The sequence below is a fragment of the Oncorhynchus mykiss genome, chromosome 26, assembly GCF_013265735.2.
Source record: "Oncorhynchus mykiss isolate Arlee chromosome 26, USDA_OmykA_1.1, whole genome shotgun sequence".
NCBI lineage: Eukaryota > Metazoa > Chordata > Actinopteri > Salmoniformes > Salmonidae > Oncorhynchus > Oncorhynchus mykiss.
The window spans coordinates 42479584-42496632 of NC_048590.1; the positions used below are offsets into that span (position 1 = coordinate 42479584).

Below are 17049 nucleotides of genomic sequence, written 5' to 3' on the forward strand. Positions count from 1 at the left end.
CAACCTGAGAGGAGAATCAAGAAATACACACATCACCATCAACTTGAGAGGAGAATCAAGAAATACACACATCACCATCAACCTGAGAGGAGAATCCAGAAATACACACATCACCATCAACCAGAAAGGAGAATCCAGAAATACACACATCACCATCAACCAGAAAGGACAATCCAGAAATACACACATCACCATCAACCTGAGAGGAGAATCCAGAAATACACACATCACCATCAACCTGAGAGGAGAATCCAGAAATACACACATCACCATCAACCTGAGAGGACAATCCAGAAATACACACATCACCATCAACCTGAGAGGAGAATCCAGAAATACACACATCACCATCAACCTGAGAGGAGAATCCAGAAATACACACATCACCATCAACCTGAGAGGAGAATCAAGAAATACACACATCACCATCAACCAGAGAGGAGAATCCAGAAATATACACATCACTGTTAACCTGAGAGGAGAATCCAGAAATACACACATCACCATCAACCAGAGTGGACAATCCAGAAATACACACATCACCATCAACCTGAGAGGACAATCCAGAAATACACACATCACCATCAACCAGAAGGGAGAATCCAGAAATACACACATCACCATCAACCAGAAGGGAGAATCCAGAAATACACACATCACCATCAACCTGAGAGGACAATCCAGAAATACACACATCACCATCAACCAGAAGGGAGAATCCAGAAATACACACATCACCATCAACCAGAAGGGAGAATCCAGAAATACACACATCACCATCAACCTGAGAGGACAATCCAGAAATACACACATCACCATCAACCTGAGAGGAGAATCCAGAAATACACACATCACCATCAACCAGAAGGGAGAATCCAGAAATACACACATCACCATCAACCTGAGAGGAGAATCCAGAAATACACACATCACCATCAACCTGAGAGGAGAATCCAGAAATACACACATCACCATCAACCAGAGAGGAGAATCCAGAAATACACACATCACCATCAACCAGAAGGGAGAATCCAGAAATACACACATCACCATCAACCTGAGAGGAGAATCCAGAAATACACACATCACCATCAACCAGAAGGGAGAATCCAGAAATACACACATCACCATCAACCTGAGAGGACAATCCAGAAATACACACATCACCATCAACCTGAGAGGAGAATCCAGAAATACACACATCACCATCAACCTGAGAGGAGAATCCAGATATACACACATCACCATCAACCAGAAGGGAGAATCCAGAAATACACACATCACCATCAACCAGAAGGGAGAATCCAGAAATACACACATCACCATCAACCTGAGAGGAGAATCCAGAAATACACACATCACCATCAACCTGAGAGGAGAATCCAGAAATACACACATCACCATCAACCTGAGAGGAGAATCCAGAAATACACACATCACCATCAACCTGAGAGGAGAATCCAGATATACACACATCACCATCAACCAGAAGGGAGAATCCAGATATACACACATCACCATCAACCAGAAGGGAGAATCCAGAAATACACACATCACCATCAACCTGAGAGGACAATCCAGAAATACACACATCACCATCAACCTGAGAGGAGAATCCAGAAATACACACATCACCATCAACCTGAGAGGACAATCCAGAAATACACACATCACCATCAACCAGAAGGGAGAATCCAGAAATACACACATCACCATCAACCAGAGAGGATAATCCAGATATACACACATCACCATCAACCTGAGAGGACAATCCAGAAATACACACATCACCATCAACCTGAGAGGAGAATCCAGATATACACACATCACCATCAACCTGAGAGGACAATCCAGAAATACACACATCACCATCAACCTGAGAGGAGAATCCAGATATACACACATCACCATCAACCTGAGAGGAGAATCCAGATATACACACATCACCATCAACCAGAGAGGAGAATCCAGAAATACACACATCACCATCAACCAGAAGGGAGAATCCAGAAATACACACATCACCATCAACCTGAGAGGACAATCCAGAAATACACACATCACCATCAACCAGAAGGGAGAATCCAGAAATACACACATCACCATCAACCAGAGAGGAGAATCCAGATATACACACATCACCATCAACCTGAGAGGACAATCCAGAAATACACACATCACCATCAACCTGAGAGGAGAATCCAGATATACACACATCACCATCAACCTGAGAGGACAATCCAGAAATACACACATCACCATCAACCTGAGAGGAGAATCCAGATATACACACACATCACCATCAACCTGAGAGGAGAATCCAGATATACACACATCACCATCAACCAGAAGGGAGAATCCAGAAATACACACATCACCATCAACCAGAGAGGAGAATCCAGAAATACACACATCACCATCAACCAGAAAGGAGAATCCAGAAATACACACATCACCATCAACCTGAGAGGAGAATCCAGAAATACACACATCACCATCAACCTGAGAGGAGAATCCAGAAATACACACATCACCATCAACCTGAGAGGACAATCCAGAAATACACACATCACCATCAACCAGAAGGGAGAATCCAGAAATACACACATCACCATCAACCTGAGAGGAGAATCCAGAAATACACACATCACCATCAACCAGAAGGGAGAATCCAGAAATACACACATCACCATCAACCAGAGAGGAGAATCCAGAAATACACACATCACCATCAACCTGAGAGGAGAATCCAGAAATACACACATCACCATCAACCAGAGAGGAGAATCCAGAAATACACACATCACCATCAACCAGAAGGGAGAATCCAGAAATACACACATCACCATCAACCAGAGAGGAGAATCCAGAAATACACACATCACCATCAACCAGAAGGGAGAATCCAGAAATACACACATCACCATCAACCAGAAGGGAGAATCCAGAAATACACACATCACCATCAACCTGAGAGGAGAATCCAGAAATACACACATCACCATCAACCAGAGAGGAGAATCCAGAAATACACACATCACCATCAACCAGAAGGGAGAATCCAGAAATACACACATCACCATCAACCAGAGAGGAGAATCCAGAAATACACACATCACCATCAACCAGAAGGGAGAATCCAGAAATACACACATCACCATCAACCAGAGAGGAGAATCCAGAAATACACACATCACCATCAACCAGAAGGGAGAATCCAGAAATACACACATCACCATCAACCTGAGAGGAGAATCCAGAAATACACACATCACCATCAACCAGAAGGGAGAATCCAGAAATACACACATCACCATCAACCAGAAGGGAGAATCCAGAAATACACACATCACCATCAACCAGAAGGGAGAATCCAGAAATACACACATCACCATCAACCAGAAGGGAGAATCCAGATATACACACATCACCATCAACCTGAGAGGAGAATCCAGAAATACACACATCACCATCAACCTGAGAGGAGAATCCAGAAATACACACATCACCATTTACCTGAGAGGACAATCCAGAAATACACACATCACCATCAACCTGAGAGGACAATCCAGAAATACACACATCACCATCAACCTGAGAGGAGAATCCAGAAATACACACATCACCATCAACCAGAGAGGAGAATCCAGAAATACACACATCACCATCAACCTGAGAGGAGAATCCAGAAATACACACATTGATATGTAACTGAGTAACCTAGGGTGGTCTAGCGGTCTAAGCCGCTGCCTCCGGAACACAAATACCGCCCCAGATTTCAACGCACTAGCCAAAGCAGTGTTCTAGCCAATTGCTCAATAAAAACCATGGTCTTAGTTAAGCAAGGGTCATAGTTACGCAGGGTGACTTGAGTGCCCAATGCTTGCTCTGGTGCAGCCAACATACTATAAAACCTAATAACATCATATTAATTGTAGAGTCGTGCAGTTGACTGATGAAAGGTTTATGACACTTAAATACATAAACACATACCCACCAGCAACCATCACTACCATAATAAAGTGCTCATTCAATTGGCTCATGACAGATGGATGGATAATAAATGGATATTAAAATTGTTGTTTAAAATAACATTACGTTGGTAAATGGAAATAACATCTGGATGCCCATTGCCTAATGGGAAATTCGACAGATCCTCTCTCCTCTCTTCCCCATCCTCTCCTCTCCTCTATTCCCTCTCCTCTGTTCCCTCTCCTCTCTTCTCTCCTATATTCCCACTCCTCTGTTCCCTCTCCTCTCTCCTCTCCTCTATTCCCTCTCTCCTCTCCTCTATTCCCTCTCTCCTCTGTTCCCTCTCCTCTCTCCTCTCCTCTATTCCCTCTCCTCTATTCCCTCTCCTCTCTTCTACTCTCCTCTCCTCTACTCTCCTCTCCTCTATTCCCTCTCCTCTGTTCCCTCTCTTCTCCCCTCTATTCCCTCTCCTCTATTCCCTCTCCTCTCTCCTCTATTCCCTCTCCTCTCTCCTATATTCCCTCTCCTCTCCTCTATTCCCTCTCCTCTATTCCCTCTCCTCTATTCCCTCTCCTCTATTCCCTCTCCTCTCCTATATTCCCTCTCCTCTGTTCCCTCTCGCCTCTCCTCTATTCCCTCTCCTCTGTTCTATCTCCTCTCTCCTCTCCTCTATTCCCTCTCCTCTCCTCTGTTCCCTCTCCTCTATTCCCTCCTCTATTCCCTCTCCTCTCTTCCCTCTCCTCTCCTCTCCTCTCCTCTCCTCTGTTCCCTCTCTTCTCCTCTTCTTTCCTCTATTCCCTCTCCTCTATTCCCTCTCCTCTATTCCCTCTCTCCTATATTCCCTCTCCTCTCCTCTATTCCCTCTCCTCTCTTCTCTCCTATATTCCCTCTCCTCTCCTCTATTCCCTCTCCCCTGTTCCCTCTCTCCTCTCCTCTATTCCCTCTCCTCTGTTCCCTCTCTCCTCTCCTCTATTCCCTCTCTTCTGTTCCCTCTCTCCTCTCCTCTATTCCCTCTCCTCTGTTCCCTCTTCTCTCTCTTCTCCTCTATTCCCTCTCCTCTGTTCCCGCTCCTCTATTCCCTCTCCTCTCCTCTATTCCCTCTCCTCTGTTCCCTCTCCTCTCTCCTCTCCTCTCTCCTCTATTCCCTCTCCTCTGTTCCCTCTCTCCTCTATTCCCTCTCCCCTGTTCCCTCTCCTCTCTCCTCTCCTCTATTCCCTCTCTTCTCTTCCCTCACTTCGACTCTCCTTTCCTCTATTCCCTCTGTTCCCTCTCCTCTCTCCTCTATTCCCTCTCCTCTGTTCCCTCTCCTCTGTTCCCTCTCCTCTGTTCCCTCTCCTCGGTTCCCTCTTCTCTCCTATTCCCTCTCCTCTGTTCCCTCTCCTCTCTATTCTCCTCTATTCACTCTCCTCTGTTCACTCTCCGTTCTCCTCTCCTCTATTCCCTCTCTTCTCTTCCCTCACTTCGACTCTCCAGTCAAACTGCAGCTCCTAGCTGAAACAGATCAGTACAGGGTAACGTCCAGTCAAACTGCAGCTCCTTGCTGAAACAGATCAGTACAAGGTAACGTCCAGTCAAACTGCAGCTCCTAGCTGAAACAGATCAGTACAAGGTAACGTCCAGTCAAACTGCAGCTCCTAGCTGAAACAGATCAGTACAAGGTAACGTCCAGTCAAACTGCAGCTCCTAGCTGAAACAGATCAGTACAAGGTAACGTCCAGTCAAACTGCAGCTCCTAGCTGAAACAGATCAGTACAGGGTAACGTCCAGTCAAACTGCAGCTCCTAGCTGAAACAGATCAGTACAGGGTAACGTCCAGTCGAACTGCAGCTCCTAGCTGAAACAGATCAGTACAGGGTAACGTCCAGTCGAACTGCAGCTCCTAGCTGAAACAGATCAGTACAGGGTAACGTCCAGTCAAACTGCAGCTCCTAGCTGAAACAGATCAGTACAAGGTAACGTCCAGTCAAACTGCAGCTCCTAGCTGAAACAGATCAGTACAGGGTAACGTCCAGTCAAACTGCAGCTCCTAGCTGAAACAGATCAGTACAGGGTACAAGGTAACGTCCAGTCAAACTGCAGCTCCTAGCTGAAACAGATCAGTACAGGGTAACGTCCAGTCAAACTGCAGCTCCTAGCTGAAACAGATCAGTACAGGGTACAAGGTAACGTCCAGTCAAACTGCAGCTCCTAGCTGAAACAGATCAGTACAGGGTACAAGGTAACGTCCAGTCAAACTGCAGCTCCTAGCTGAAACAGATCAGTACAAGGTAACGTCCAGTCGAACTGCAGCTCCTAGCTGAAACAGATCAGTACAGGGTAACGTCCAGTCAAACTGCAGCTCCTAGCTGAAACAGATCAGTACAAGGTAACGTCCAGTCAAACTGCAGCTCCTTGCTGAAACAGATCAGTACAAGGTAACGTCCAGTCAAACTGCAGCTCCTTGCTGAAACAGATCAGTACAAGGTAACGTCCAGTCGAACTGCAGCTCCTAGCTGAAACAGATCAGTACAGGGTAACGTCCAGTCAAACTGCAGCTCCTAGCTGAAACAGATCAGTACAAGGTAACGTCCAGTCAAACTGCAGCTCCTTGCTGAAACAGATCAGTACAGGGTAACGTCCAGTCGAACTGCAGCTCCTAGCTGAAACAGATCAGTACAGGGTACAAGGTAACGTCCAGTCAAACTTGCGCTTCTATGGTTGGAGGATGTGACCTGTCCTTCTCCAGCACAAGGACCCCCCCCCCCCCCCCCCCTACACACACACACCTCTCCCTGCTCTCCCTCCCCGCTCACCAGTTCTTGTTCCAGGTGTGGGCAAATGCTGTGATGAGACTGAGTTGGATGAGGATGAAGGCAAATCCTCCCACCACGCCTACGTAGTGCCAGGCTGGGAGAGAGAGAGAGAAATGGAAAGAGAGAGACAGACGGAGAGAAACAAAAAGACAGACAGAAAGAAACAGGTCTGTCTAACTCACTTGATGCAGGCCCATTCTGAATGTGTGTATTGTCCAAATGTACTTTTTAAATTAAATATAGGCATACGTACCAGTCAAAAGTTTGGACACAACACATTCAAGGGTTTTTCTTTAGTTTTACTATTTTATACTTTGTATAATATAGTGAAGACATTAAAATTATTAAATAACACATATGGAATCATGTAGTAACACAAAATAAATGTAAAAAAAAATCTAAATATAATCTCTATTTGAGATTATTCAAAGTAGCCCCCCTTTGCCTTGATGGCAGCTTTGTACACTCTTGGCATTCTCTCAACCAGTTAACAGGTGTGCCTTGTTAAGAGTTAATTAGTGGAATTTATTACCTTCTTAATGCATTTGAGACAATCAGTTGTGTTGTGACAAGGTGTGGGGGGTATACAGAAGATAGCCCTATTTGGTAAAAGACCAAGTCCATGTTATGGCAAGAACAGCTCAAATAAGCAAAGATAAACGACAGTCCATCATTACTTTAACATGAAGGTCAAAAAAGTTTATTCAAGTGCAGTCGCAAAATCCATCAAGCACTATGATGAAACGGGCTCTCATGAGGACCGCCACAGGAAAGGAAGACCCAGAGTTACCTCTGCTGCAGAGGATAAGTAAATTTGAGTTACCAGCCTCAGAAATTGCAGCCCAAATAAATGCTTCACAGAGTTCAAGTAACAGACACATCTCAACATCAACTGTTCAGACGGGACTGCGTGAATCAGGCCTTCGTGGTCGAATTTCTGCAAAGAAACCACTACTAAAGGACACCAATAATAAGAAGAGACTTGCTTGAGCCAAGAAACACGAGCAACGGACATTGAAAATATGTCCTTTGGTCTGATGAGTCCAAATTTGAGATTTTTGGTTCCAATCGCTGTGTCTTTGTGAGACACAGAGTAGGTGAACGGATGATCTCTGCATGTGTGGTTCCCACCATGAAGCATGGAGGAGGAGGTGTGATTGTGTTGGGGTGTTTTGCTGGTGACACTGTCAGTGATTTATTAAGAATTCAAGGCACACTTAACCAGCATGGCTACCACAGCATTCTGCAGCGATTTGCCATCCCACCTGGTTTGCACTTAGTGGAACTATAATTTGTTTTTCAACAGGACAATCACCCAACCGCAACCCAATTGAGATGGTTTGGGATGAGTTGAACTTCAGAGTGAAGTACTGTTGTAAACCAATACTGTTGTAAACCATTCTTCATGAAGCTGGTTGAGAGAATGCCAAGAGTGTGCAAAGCTATCGTCAAGGCAAAGGTTGGCGACTTTGAAGAATCTAAAATATAAAATATATTTTGATTTGTTTAACACTTTTTTTGGTTACTACATGATTCCATATGTGTTATTTCATAGTTTTGATGTCTTCACTATTGTACAATGTAGAAAAAAAGAAAAAAAAAAAGAAAGATAAACCCTTGAATGAGTAGGTGTGTCCAAACTTTTGACTGGTACTGTATATGAGAGTGTTTTCTTATGTGTGTGTTGCAAAACACAGTTCCTCATCAAGAATAACATACTGTAGTCATCTATTAAATAATGAACTTATAGCACAGAAGATTCTGAGGCAGAGGAACAGCCATAAAACATGTAGAATCTGAAATCAGTTACTGTGTCACGATGAGATTTACTGCTGCTAGCACAACACTATCCAACCACAGAGAAATGTATGGTGGCTTGACTGCAGGGTGAATCTCGTGAGATGATGAGTAGGTCTACAGTGCCCCCTATCAGTATTGAAATATAACTGCACCTATTGCTTTCAGCTAGGGCAATTCTGTGTTGAAAGTTTAGCAATGTATTCTAAGAGGGAATCTTGATTGTGTGTCCAGGCTGCTCACCATGCAGGAAGGACTCAGTAGGGATGAAGAAGGCAGCAGTACACATCCCAAGCAGGGTGATGAACTTCAGAAACCAGAACCTGCATTTGGACCAGAGAGGACCAGTTATATGGTTGTATGCCTAACATTCGCATAATAACATGTTTTTGATATGTTTGTTTGAAACCACCTAGGGACAACTACCCACCTACAATATATACTGCCCTACATACAGAGGACGTGCAGACGAAGAGCATCTTCGTTAAGAAGCTGCATGACACAAGGGAAGTGAATGGAGGAATAGCTGAGTAGGCAGGTCTAAGGGAAGTGAAGCTGTAATCACCTTGTATAGTCTTGATCGATTACAGTATTTCAAACCTGTACAGGTCAAAACACTGATCTCAAGTTAGGATTCTGCCCCTAGTGCGCACTGAGAAGTGCCCAGGAGTTCCAGGGCCCTGTGGCTGACTGTCTGGCTTCTCATTAATAAGAGCCTTATGGGAGATATGCCACAGAGGGCCAGCTAGAGGCCATGCGTCTCTCAAAGGGTAACCCTCCCATCCCCAACCCCCCCTAGAGCGCATCACTGCTCTATTCAACCCACCTAGAGCCCGTCACTGCTCTATTCAACCCACCTAGAGCGCATCACTGCTCTAATTAACCCCCCTAGAGCGCATCACTGCTCTAATTAACCCCCCTAGAGCGCATCACTGCTCTATTCAACCCCCCTAGAGCCCGTTACTGCTCTAATTAACCCCCCTAGAGCGCATCACTGCTCTATTCAACCCCCCTAGAGCGTGTCACTGCTCTAATCAACCCCCCTAGAGCGCCCGTCACTGCTCTATTCAACCCCCCTAGAGCGCGTCACTGCTCTATTCAACCCACCTAGAGCGCATCACTGCTATAACCAACCCCCCTAGAGCGTGTCACTGCTCTAATCAACCCCCCTAGAGCGCGTCACTGCTCTAATCAACCTCCCTAGAGCGCATCACTGCTCTAATCAACCCCCCTAAGAGAGCGTCACTGCTCTAATCAACCCCCCTAGAGCGCGTCACTGCTCTAATCAACCCCCCTAGAGCGTGTCACTGCTCTAATCAACCCCCTAGAGCGTGTCACTGCTCTAATTAACCCCCCTAGAGCCTGTCACTGCTCTAATTAACCCCCTAGAGCCCGTCACTGCTCTAATTAACGCCCTAGAGCGTGTCACTGCTCTAATTAACCCCCCTAGAGCGCGTCACTGCTCTAATTAACCCCCCTAGAGCGCGTCACTGCTCTAACCCCCCTAGAGCGAGTCACTAGTCTAATTAACCCCCCTAGAGCGTGTCACTGCTCTAATCAACCCCCCTAGAGCGTGTCACTGCTCTAATCATCCCCCCAGAGCGTGTCACTGCTCTAATCAACCCCCCAGAGCGCGTCACTGCTCTAATCAACCCCCTAGAGCGCGTCACTGCTCTAATCAACCCCCCTAGAGCGCGTCACTGCTCTAATCAACCCCCCTAGAGCATGTCACTTCTCTAATCAACCCCCCTAGAGCGTGTCACTGCTCTAATCAACCCCCCTAGAGCGTGTCACTGCTCTAATCAACCCCCCTAGAGCGCGTCACTGCTCTAATTAACCCCCCTAGAGCCCGTCACTGCTCTAATTAACCCCCCTAGAGCCCGTCACTGCTCTAATTAACCCCCCTAGAGCGTGTCACTGCTCTAATCAACCCCCCTAGAGCGTGTCACTGCTCTAATCAACCCCCCTAGAGCGTGTCACTGCTCTAATCAACAGCACAGCAGTGGACAGTATCACAAGCTGGTTAAAAAAAGGACACTGGTGCATTGGTCAGGCAGGTGAGGAATAGGCCCACGTAGCCTCAAATAGACTTGTTGATATTGACGTTAGTACTGTACTAGTGGGACAGGTGTTACACGATGTATTAGCACAAAACACCTTAAAGTGGTATTACATGTAGAACGCAAACTTTCATTCACATATACGCCATGGTAGTTCTCCTGCGTCTCCCCAATATAAATTAACCTTCAGGGCTACTGCTGACCCATTGTGGATGAGCGCTCTGAAGTCCTGGCTGGACTTGACATCGATGAGGAACAACGCCATCATCAGGTAGAAGCAGGCAGTGCCGAAGCAGACCCTGTAGACCGCTGAGTAGCCAACCAGCATCTCACAGTGCCCTCCGCCATGGGCCTGGTCACACACCATGTTGAAGAAAGGCACCTGAAACACACAAACACACTCTTTTATGGTGTGTGTGTGTGTGTGTGCCTGTTTGTGAGCGTGTGTGTGTGCGTGTGCCTCTCTTTTTAAGTGTGTGTGTGTGTGTGTGTATACATGCATGTACAGTATATGTGTGTGTAACCTAGAGGTTAGGTAGTGGAAGCCTCCAGGCCTTTCTCTGTCTGTCTTTGGGAGGAAAATAGTGTACTGAAATTATCCTGCAGCCTACTGCATGTATCCTTGGCATAGCGATTAACCAGACAGTTATTGAATGTGACATGACACAACAAACAGAACTAGTATTCTCATTGGCACACATTATGAGTGGATTTACACCACAAAAAGTGACAGGGAGAGAGTAGGTATGCATCCCAAATGGCACTCTATTCCCTACATAGTGCACTACCATGGGCCCTGGTCAAAAGCACTAGTAATGTATGGCACTCTATCGTAATTTTGGTAATTTATACTTGAATAACTTTTACAAAATGTATTCATATATAGTTTTTTTATTCATCTGTGTCCATATTGTTCATGAGTTTCTAGTGGATAGAACATACGGTTCAAGAGAAAATAGCCTAAATGAATGGGAAAAGCATCTAACCAACAATGGCATTATTTGTAATTAACTCTGCAACTCTTCCAACTGTTTACTTTTTTCACAACTGTCACCAGTTTGATGCCAAAACACTGACAACAAATAAATACATACTGACATAGTCAAATAAATAGAAGTGTGTAAAAACAAATATAAAGGATATTTCATGCTGAAACCCTCATGTTAAACACTAATGGTATTCACTAAGTTGATGGTTTATATTTAGGATCATGTTTTACAGCTTTGTTGTTCTATTTCTTATTTGAAAATCATCTTATTTAATTAATTCATAACTGTTACGTGATAAGGCCACAGAGGGCCAGAGATAATTACAGACACCTGTAGTACCCAAAAGTCCCACTTCCAGATTTTATCAAATCCTTGAAAGATACCAAAATTCTGGTAGTTCACTAATAAACTCTGAAAGTTTCCAGTGACATACCCTCCCTTTGCAAACCTACTTCGTACTGACTCTTTTTGTGTGTGGATGGGACCAACACTACCTATTGAAACGTACTTAACCGACTACATACTACACTTGCCTGATATCCAAACGGGAATCCATGTTCTGTTTCTCTCCTCAATGTTTCGCTACTACACATTCAAGAAATCAGTCTGGCCCTTGGATGGCACACGTGAGGGTTTGGATGGGATGCGTGAGGGTTTGGATGGCACACGTGAGGGTTTGGATGGCACACGTGAGGGTTTGGATGGCACACGTGAGGGTTTGGATGGGATGCGTGAGGGTTTGGATGGCACACGTGAGGGTTTGGATGGCACACGTGAGGGTTTGGATGGCACGCGTGAGGGTTTGGATGGGATGCGTGAGGGTTTGGATGGCACACGTGAGGGTTTGGATGGCACACGTGAGGGTTTGGATGGCACACGTGAGGGTTTGGATGGCACACGTGAGGGTTTGGATGGCACACGTGAGGGTTTGGATGGCACACGTGAGGGTTTGGATGGCACACGTGAGGGTTTGGATGGCACACGTGAGGGTTTGGATGGCACACGTGAGGGTTTGGATGGCACACGTGAGGGTTTGGATGGGATGCGTGAGGGTTTGGATGCCACACGTGAGGGTTTGGATGGCACACGTGAGGGTTTGGATGGCACACGTGAGGGTTTGGATGGCACACGTGAGGGTTTGGATGGCACACGTGAGGGTTTGGATGGGATGTGTGAGGGTTTGGATGGCACACGTGAGGGTTTGGATGGGATGCGTGAGGGTTTGGATGGCACACGTGAGGGTTTGGATGGGATGCGTGAGGGTTTGGATGGCACACATGAGGGTTTGGATGGGATGCGTGAGGGTTTGGATGCCACACGTGAGGGTTTGGATGGCACACGTGAGGGTTTGGATGGCACACGTGAGGGTTTGGATGGCACACGTTGTAACTGACAGTTAGACTTACAGGTTATGTCGTTGTCCTTTGTTTGAATTGTTTACGTGTCCGCTGTGCGGGGGAAATGATAATACAAGCGGAACTACGTAGCTAATACTGTTGTAACGGGGATCCTTATCGTAGCAACACACTTTTGGAGGGAAGGCAATCCTGCACTGCGTTAGCTAAGTTTTCATGTCATCGGGTGTAGTTCATAAAGGTTGAAGAGTGTATGTTAGGATGAAGTGTGAATTCACGGCAGGAATAATAAGTGTGAAGTTTGATTTCCTCCCTTCTGTAATAAGCAGCCAATTAGGTATTTTTTCCTTTATTCATGTGTTTAATCGGAACCCATTATAACGCCGGTTAAACTGTTATGTATGTAAGCACTTCAGAGTTATACCAAGCTAATAAGTCACTCGTAAGATAAGGAGGTTGTAAGAGTGTGCTTAACTGTATTTTTCATTTACTTTATAGTTCTCACGGAAGGTGATAATTCTGACTAAAACTACAGAATAAAGCCGCCAGTTAAAATCAAGGAACGGTTGTGCTCGTGGTTACTGAAGGGAGCTACAGTGAGAACTCAATGCTATTCACGAGCAAGAGAGAAAGAAGAATCTCATCCATCTGTAAAACGTCTACAAGATTCCCAAATCCTGGTAGACCCTGTCACCTGCCAGATAAGAGTTTTGCACCTACCGGCAAACTAAGAAGAAAATCTCCAGGATTCAAAGCCCTGGAGCAAGGGTATTAGCAACTAACTCTGATGAGAAAGATACTGTTACTAGTTGTGTCTTCTGTGAGAAGTCAGGTCACAGTCTCCACAAATGCTGGAAGTTCATGGACAAGCCCACCGCAGAGCGACAGAAGTTTGTTCAAGAGAATAAATTGTGCGGGTGGATGGGTGGATGGGATGCGTGAGCGTGAGGGTTTGGATGGCACACGTGAGGGTTTGGATGGCACACGTGAGGGTTTGGATGACACACGTGAGGGTTTGGATGGCACACGTGAGGGTTTGGATGGCACATGTGAGGGTTTGGATGGCACACGTGAGGGTTTGGATGGGATGCGTGAGGGTTTGGATGGCACACGTGAGGGTTTGGATGGGATGCGTGAGGGTTTGGATGGGATGCGTGAGATGTGGGATGGCACACATAAGACGTGGGATGGCACACGTGAGGGTTTGGATGGGACGCGTGAGATGTGGGATGGCACACATGAGGCCATTGGAGAGGGACTTGGTATAGTGAAGTGTGGGGATATGTTTTCCCAAATGCAATAGATAGAAAGGGAAGGGTCCTTACACTATGTCATCCTATTGGTTGTGTGGTGATTAGCAAGTTTGCCTGTGGGCTGGAAAGACCAGGGTTGGAGACCTACAAGGTGCTGCTGTTCTAATGCACTAATTCAGAGCTCTCCAATCCTGTTCCTGGAGAGATACCCTCCTATAGGTTTTTCCTCCAACCCCAGTTGTAACTAACCTGATTCAGTTTATCAACCAGCTAATTAAATAGAATCAGGTGCGCTAGATTAGGATTGGTAGAAAAAAATCTACAGGACGGTAGCTCTCCAGGAACAGGGTTGGAGAGCCCTGCACTAATTTACACAACAAGACATTTAATTTAGTTACTCTCAAGGTGCACGTTTGCCGGCCTTCGCTAAAGTAGTAATGTACTAACCTTGGTTAACCCAGAACTCAAATCTTGCATATTAAGTAGTCTGACCACAATAGATTACTAATGTACTAATGTAATTGTATCAGGACAGGAACACTTTATAGCACCTCAGAGCAAACAAAGTGCTCAGACATGATGGAACTTTGTTGATCCCCAAAGGAGGACATGACATCAGACACTCACATTGTCCCGGACAGCCTCGGAGACAGTGCGTGAGAGCATGAGACAGGAGACGGCGCAGGCCATGATGTGGAAGAGTGTGTACATGATCCTCGTGCTGGACGATGACTTCACCGGGGGGCAGAAGGAGCAGCACAGTGAACACGGGGCCGGGCCACAGCAGCAACATATCTGTGGAGAGGAGAGAGATATGTTCACATATATATCTGAGAGGAGAGAGGAGAGGAGAGGAGAGGAAGAGAGAGAGAGGAGAGAAGATGAGAGAGGGGAGGGGAGGGGGAGAGGAGAGGAGGGTACCTACCTGAAGAGAGGAAGAAACCTATCTGGGGAGCAGAACAAGTGAGGAGTCAGCTCAACAATATAGTGACAATGCTCAAAATATTCTAGGAGATGAGGAGAGAGATGCTCAATATATCTGCGGGAGGCGGAGAGAGGGATTTTCAATATAAATTATATATGAGAGCTGTAACTGGGAGGAGGTGAAGATAGAGATGCTCACTATCTGTGAGGAGATGTGTAAATTCAACAATAAAGGGATTATACTGCATTTAACCAATTGGATCAAATCCTTGGTCATCATCAACCACTCCAACATTCCAACGTCAACATACAGTGCCTTGCGAAAGTATTCGGCCCCCTTGAACTTTGCGACCTTTTGCCACATTTCAGGCTTCAAACATAAATATATAAACTGTATTTTTTTTGTGAAGAATCAACAACAAGTGGGACACAATCATGAAGTGGAACGACATTTATTGGATATTTCAAACTTTTTTAACAAATCAAAAACTGAAAAATTGGGCGTGCAAAATTATTCAGCCCCCTTAAGTTAATACTTTGTAGCGCCACCTTTTGCTGCGATTACAGCTGTAAGTCGCTTGGGGTATGTCTCTATCAGTTTTGCACATCGAGAGACTTCCCATTCCTCCTTGCAAAACAGCTCGGGCTCAGTGAGGTTGGATGGAGAGCATTTGTGAACAGCAGTTTTCAGTTCTTTCCGCAGATTCTCGATTGGATTCAGGTCTGGACTTTGACTTGGCCATTCTAACACCTGGATATGTTTATTTTTGAACCATTCCATTGTAGATTTTGCTTTATGTTTTGGATCATTGTCTTGTTGGAAGACAAATCTCCGTCCAGTCTCAGGTCTTTTGCAGACTCCATCAGGTTTTCTTCCAGAATGGTCCTGTATTTGGCTCCATCCATCTTCCCATCAATTTTAACCATCTTCCCTGTCCCTGCTGAAGAAAAGCAGGCCCAAACCATGATGCTGCCACCACCATGTTTGACAGTGGGGATGGTGTGTTCAGCTGTGTTGCTTTTACGCCAAACATAACGTTTTGCATTGTTGCCAAAAAGTTCAATTTTGGTTTCATCTGACCAGAGCACCTTCTTCCACGTTTGGTGTGTCTCCCAGGTGGCTTGTGGCAAACTTTAAACGACACTTTTTATGGATATCTTTAAGAAATGGCTTTCTTCTTGCCACTCTTCCATAAAGGCCAGATTTGTGCAATATACGACTGATTGTTGTCCTATGGACAGAGTCTCCCACCTCAGCTGTAGATCTCTGCAGTTCATCCAGAGTGATCATGGGCCTCTTGGCTGCATCTCTGATCAGTCTTCTCCTTGTATGAGCTGAAAGTTTAGAGGGACGGCCAGGTCTTGGTAGATTTGCAGTGGTCTGATACGCCTTCCATTTCAATATTATCGCTTGCACAGTGCTCCTTGGGATGTTTAAAGCTTGGGAAATCTTTTTGTATCCAAATCCGGCTTTAAACTTCTTCACAACAGTATCTCGGACCTGCCTGGTGTGTTCCTTGTTCTTCATGATGCTCTCTGCGCTTTTAACGGACCTCTGAGACTATCACAGTGCAGGTGCATTTATACGGAGACTTGATTACACACAGGTGGATTGTATTTATCATCATTAGTCATTTAGGTCAACATTGGATCATTCAGAGGTCCTCACTGAACTTCTGGAGAGAGTTTGCTGCACTGAAAGTAAAGGGGCTGAATAATTTTGCACGCCCAATTTTTCAGTTTTTGATTTGTTAAAAAATTTGGAAATATCCAATAAATGTCGTTCCACTTCATGATTGTGTCCCACTTGTTGTTGATTCTTCACAAAAAAATACAGTTTTATATCTTTATGTTTGAAGCCTGAAATGTGGCAAAAGGTCCGAATACTTTCGCAAGGCACTGTATTT

The 17049-nt window shown here is 45.4% G+C and overlaps 1 protein-coding gene across 2 annotated transcripts in view; it reads right to left on the minus strand.

Moving 5' to 3' along the window:
* The window catches only part of LOC110506162 (serine incorporator 4-like), a 47033-nt gene that overhangs the window by 17003 nt on the left and 12981 nt on the right, over positions 1 to 17049 (minus strand). For both annotated transcript variants that reach the window (XM_036963238.1, XM_036963237.1), the window contains exons 2-5: positions 14846 to 15013; positions 10825 to 11003; positions 8805 to 8884; positions 6765 to 6858 (exon numbers count right to left, since the gene is read on the minus strand). In XM_036963238.1, coding sequence (XP_036819133.1) covers positions 6765 to 6858; positions 8805 to 8884; positions 10825 to 11003; positions 14846 to 15013 — 521 coding nt within the window. The remainder of the gene's footprint in view (positions 1 to 6764; positions 6859 to 8804; positions 8885 to 10824; positions 11004 to 14845; positions 15014 to 17049) is intronic.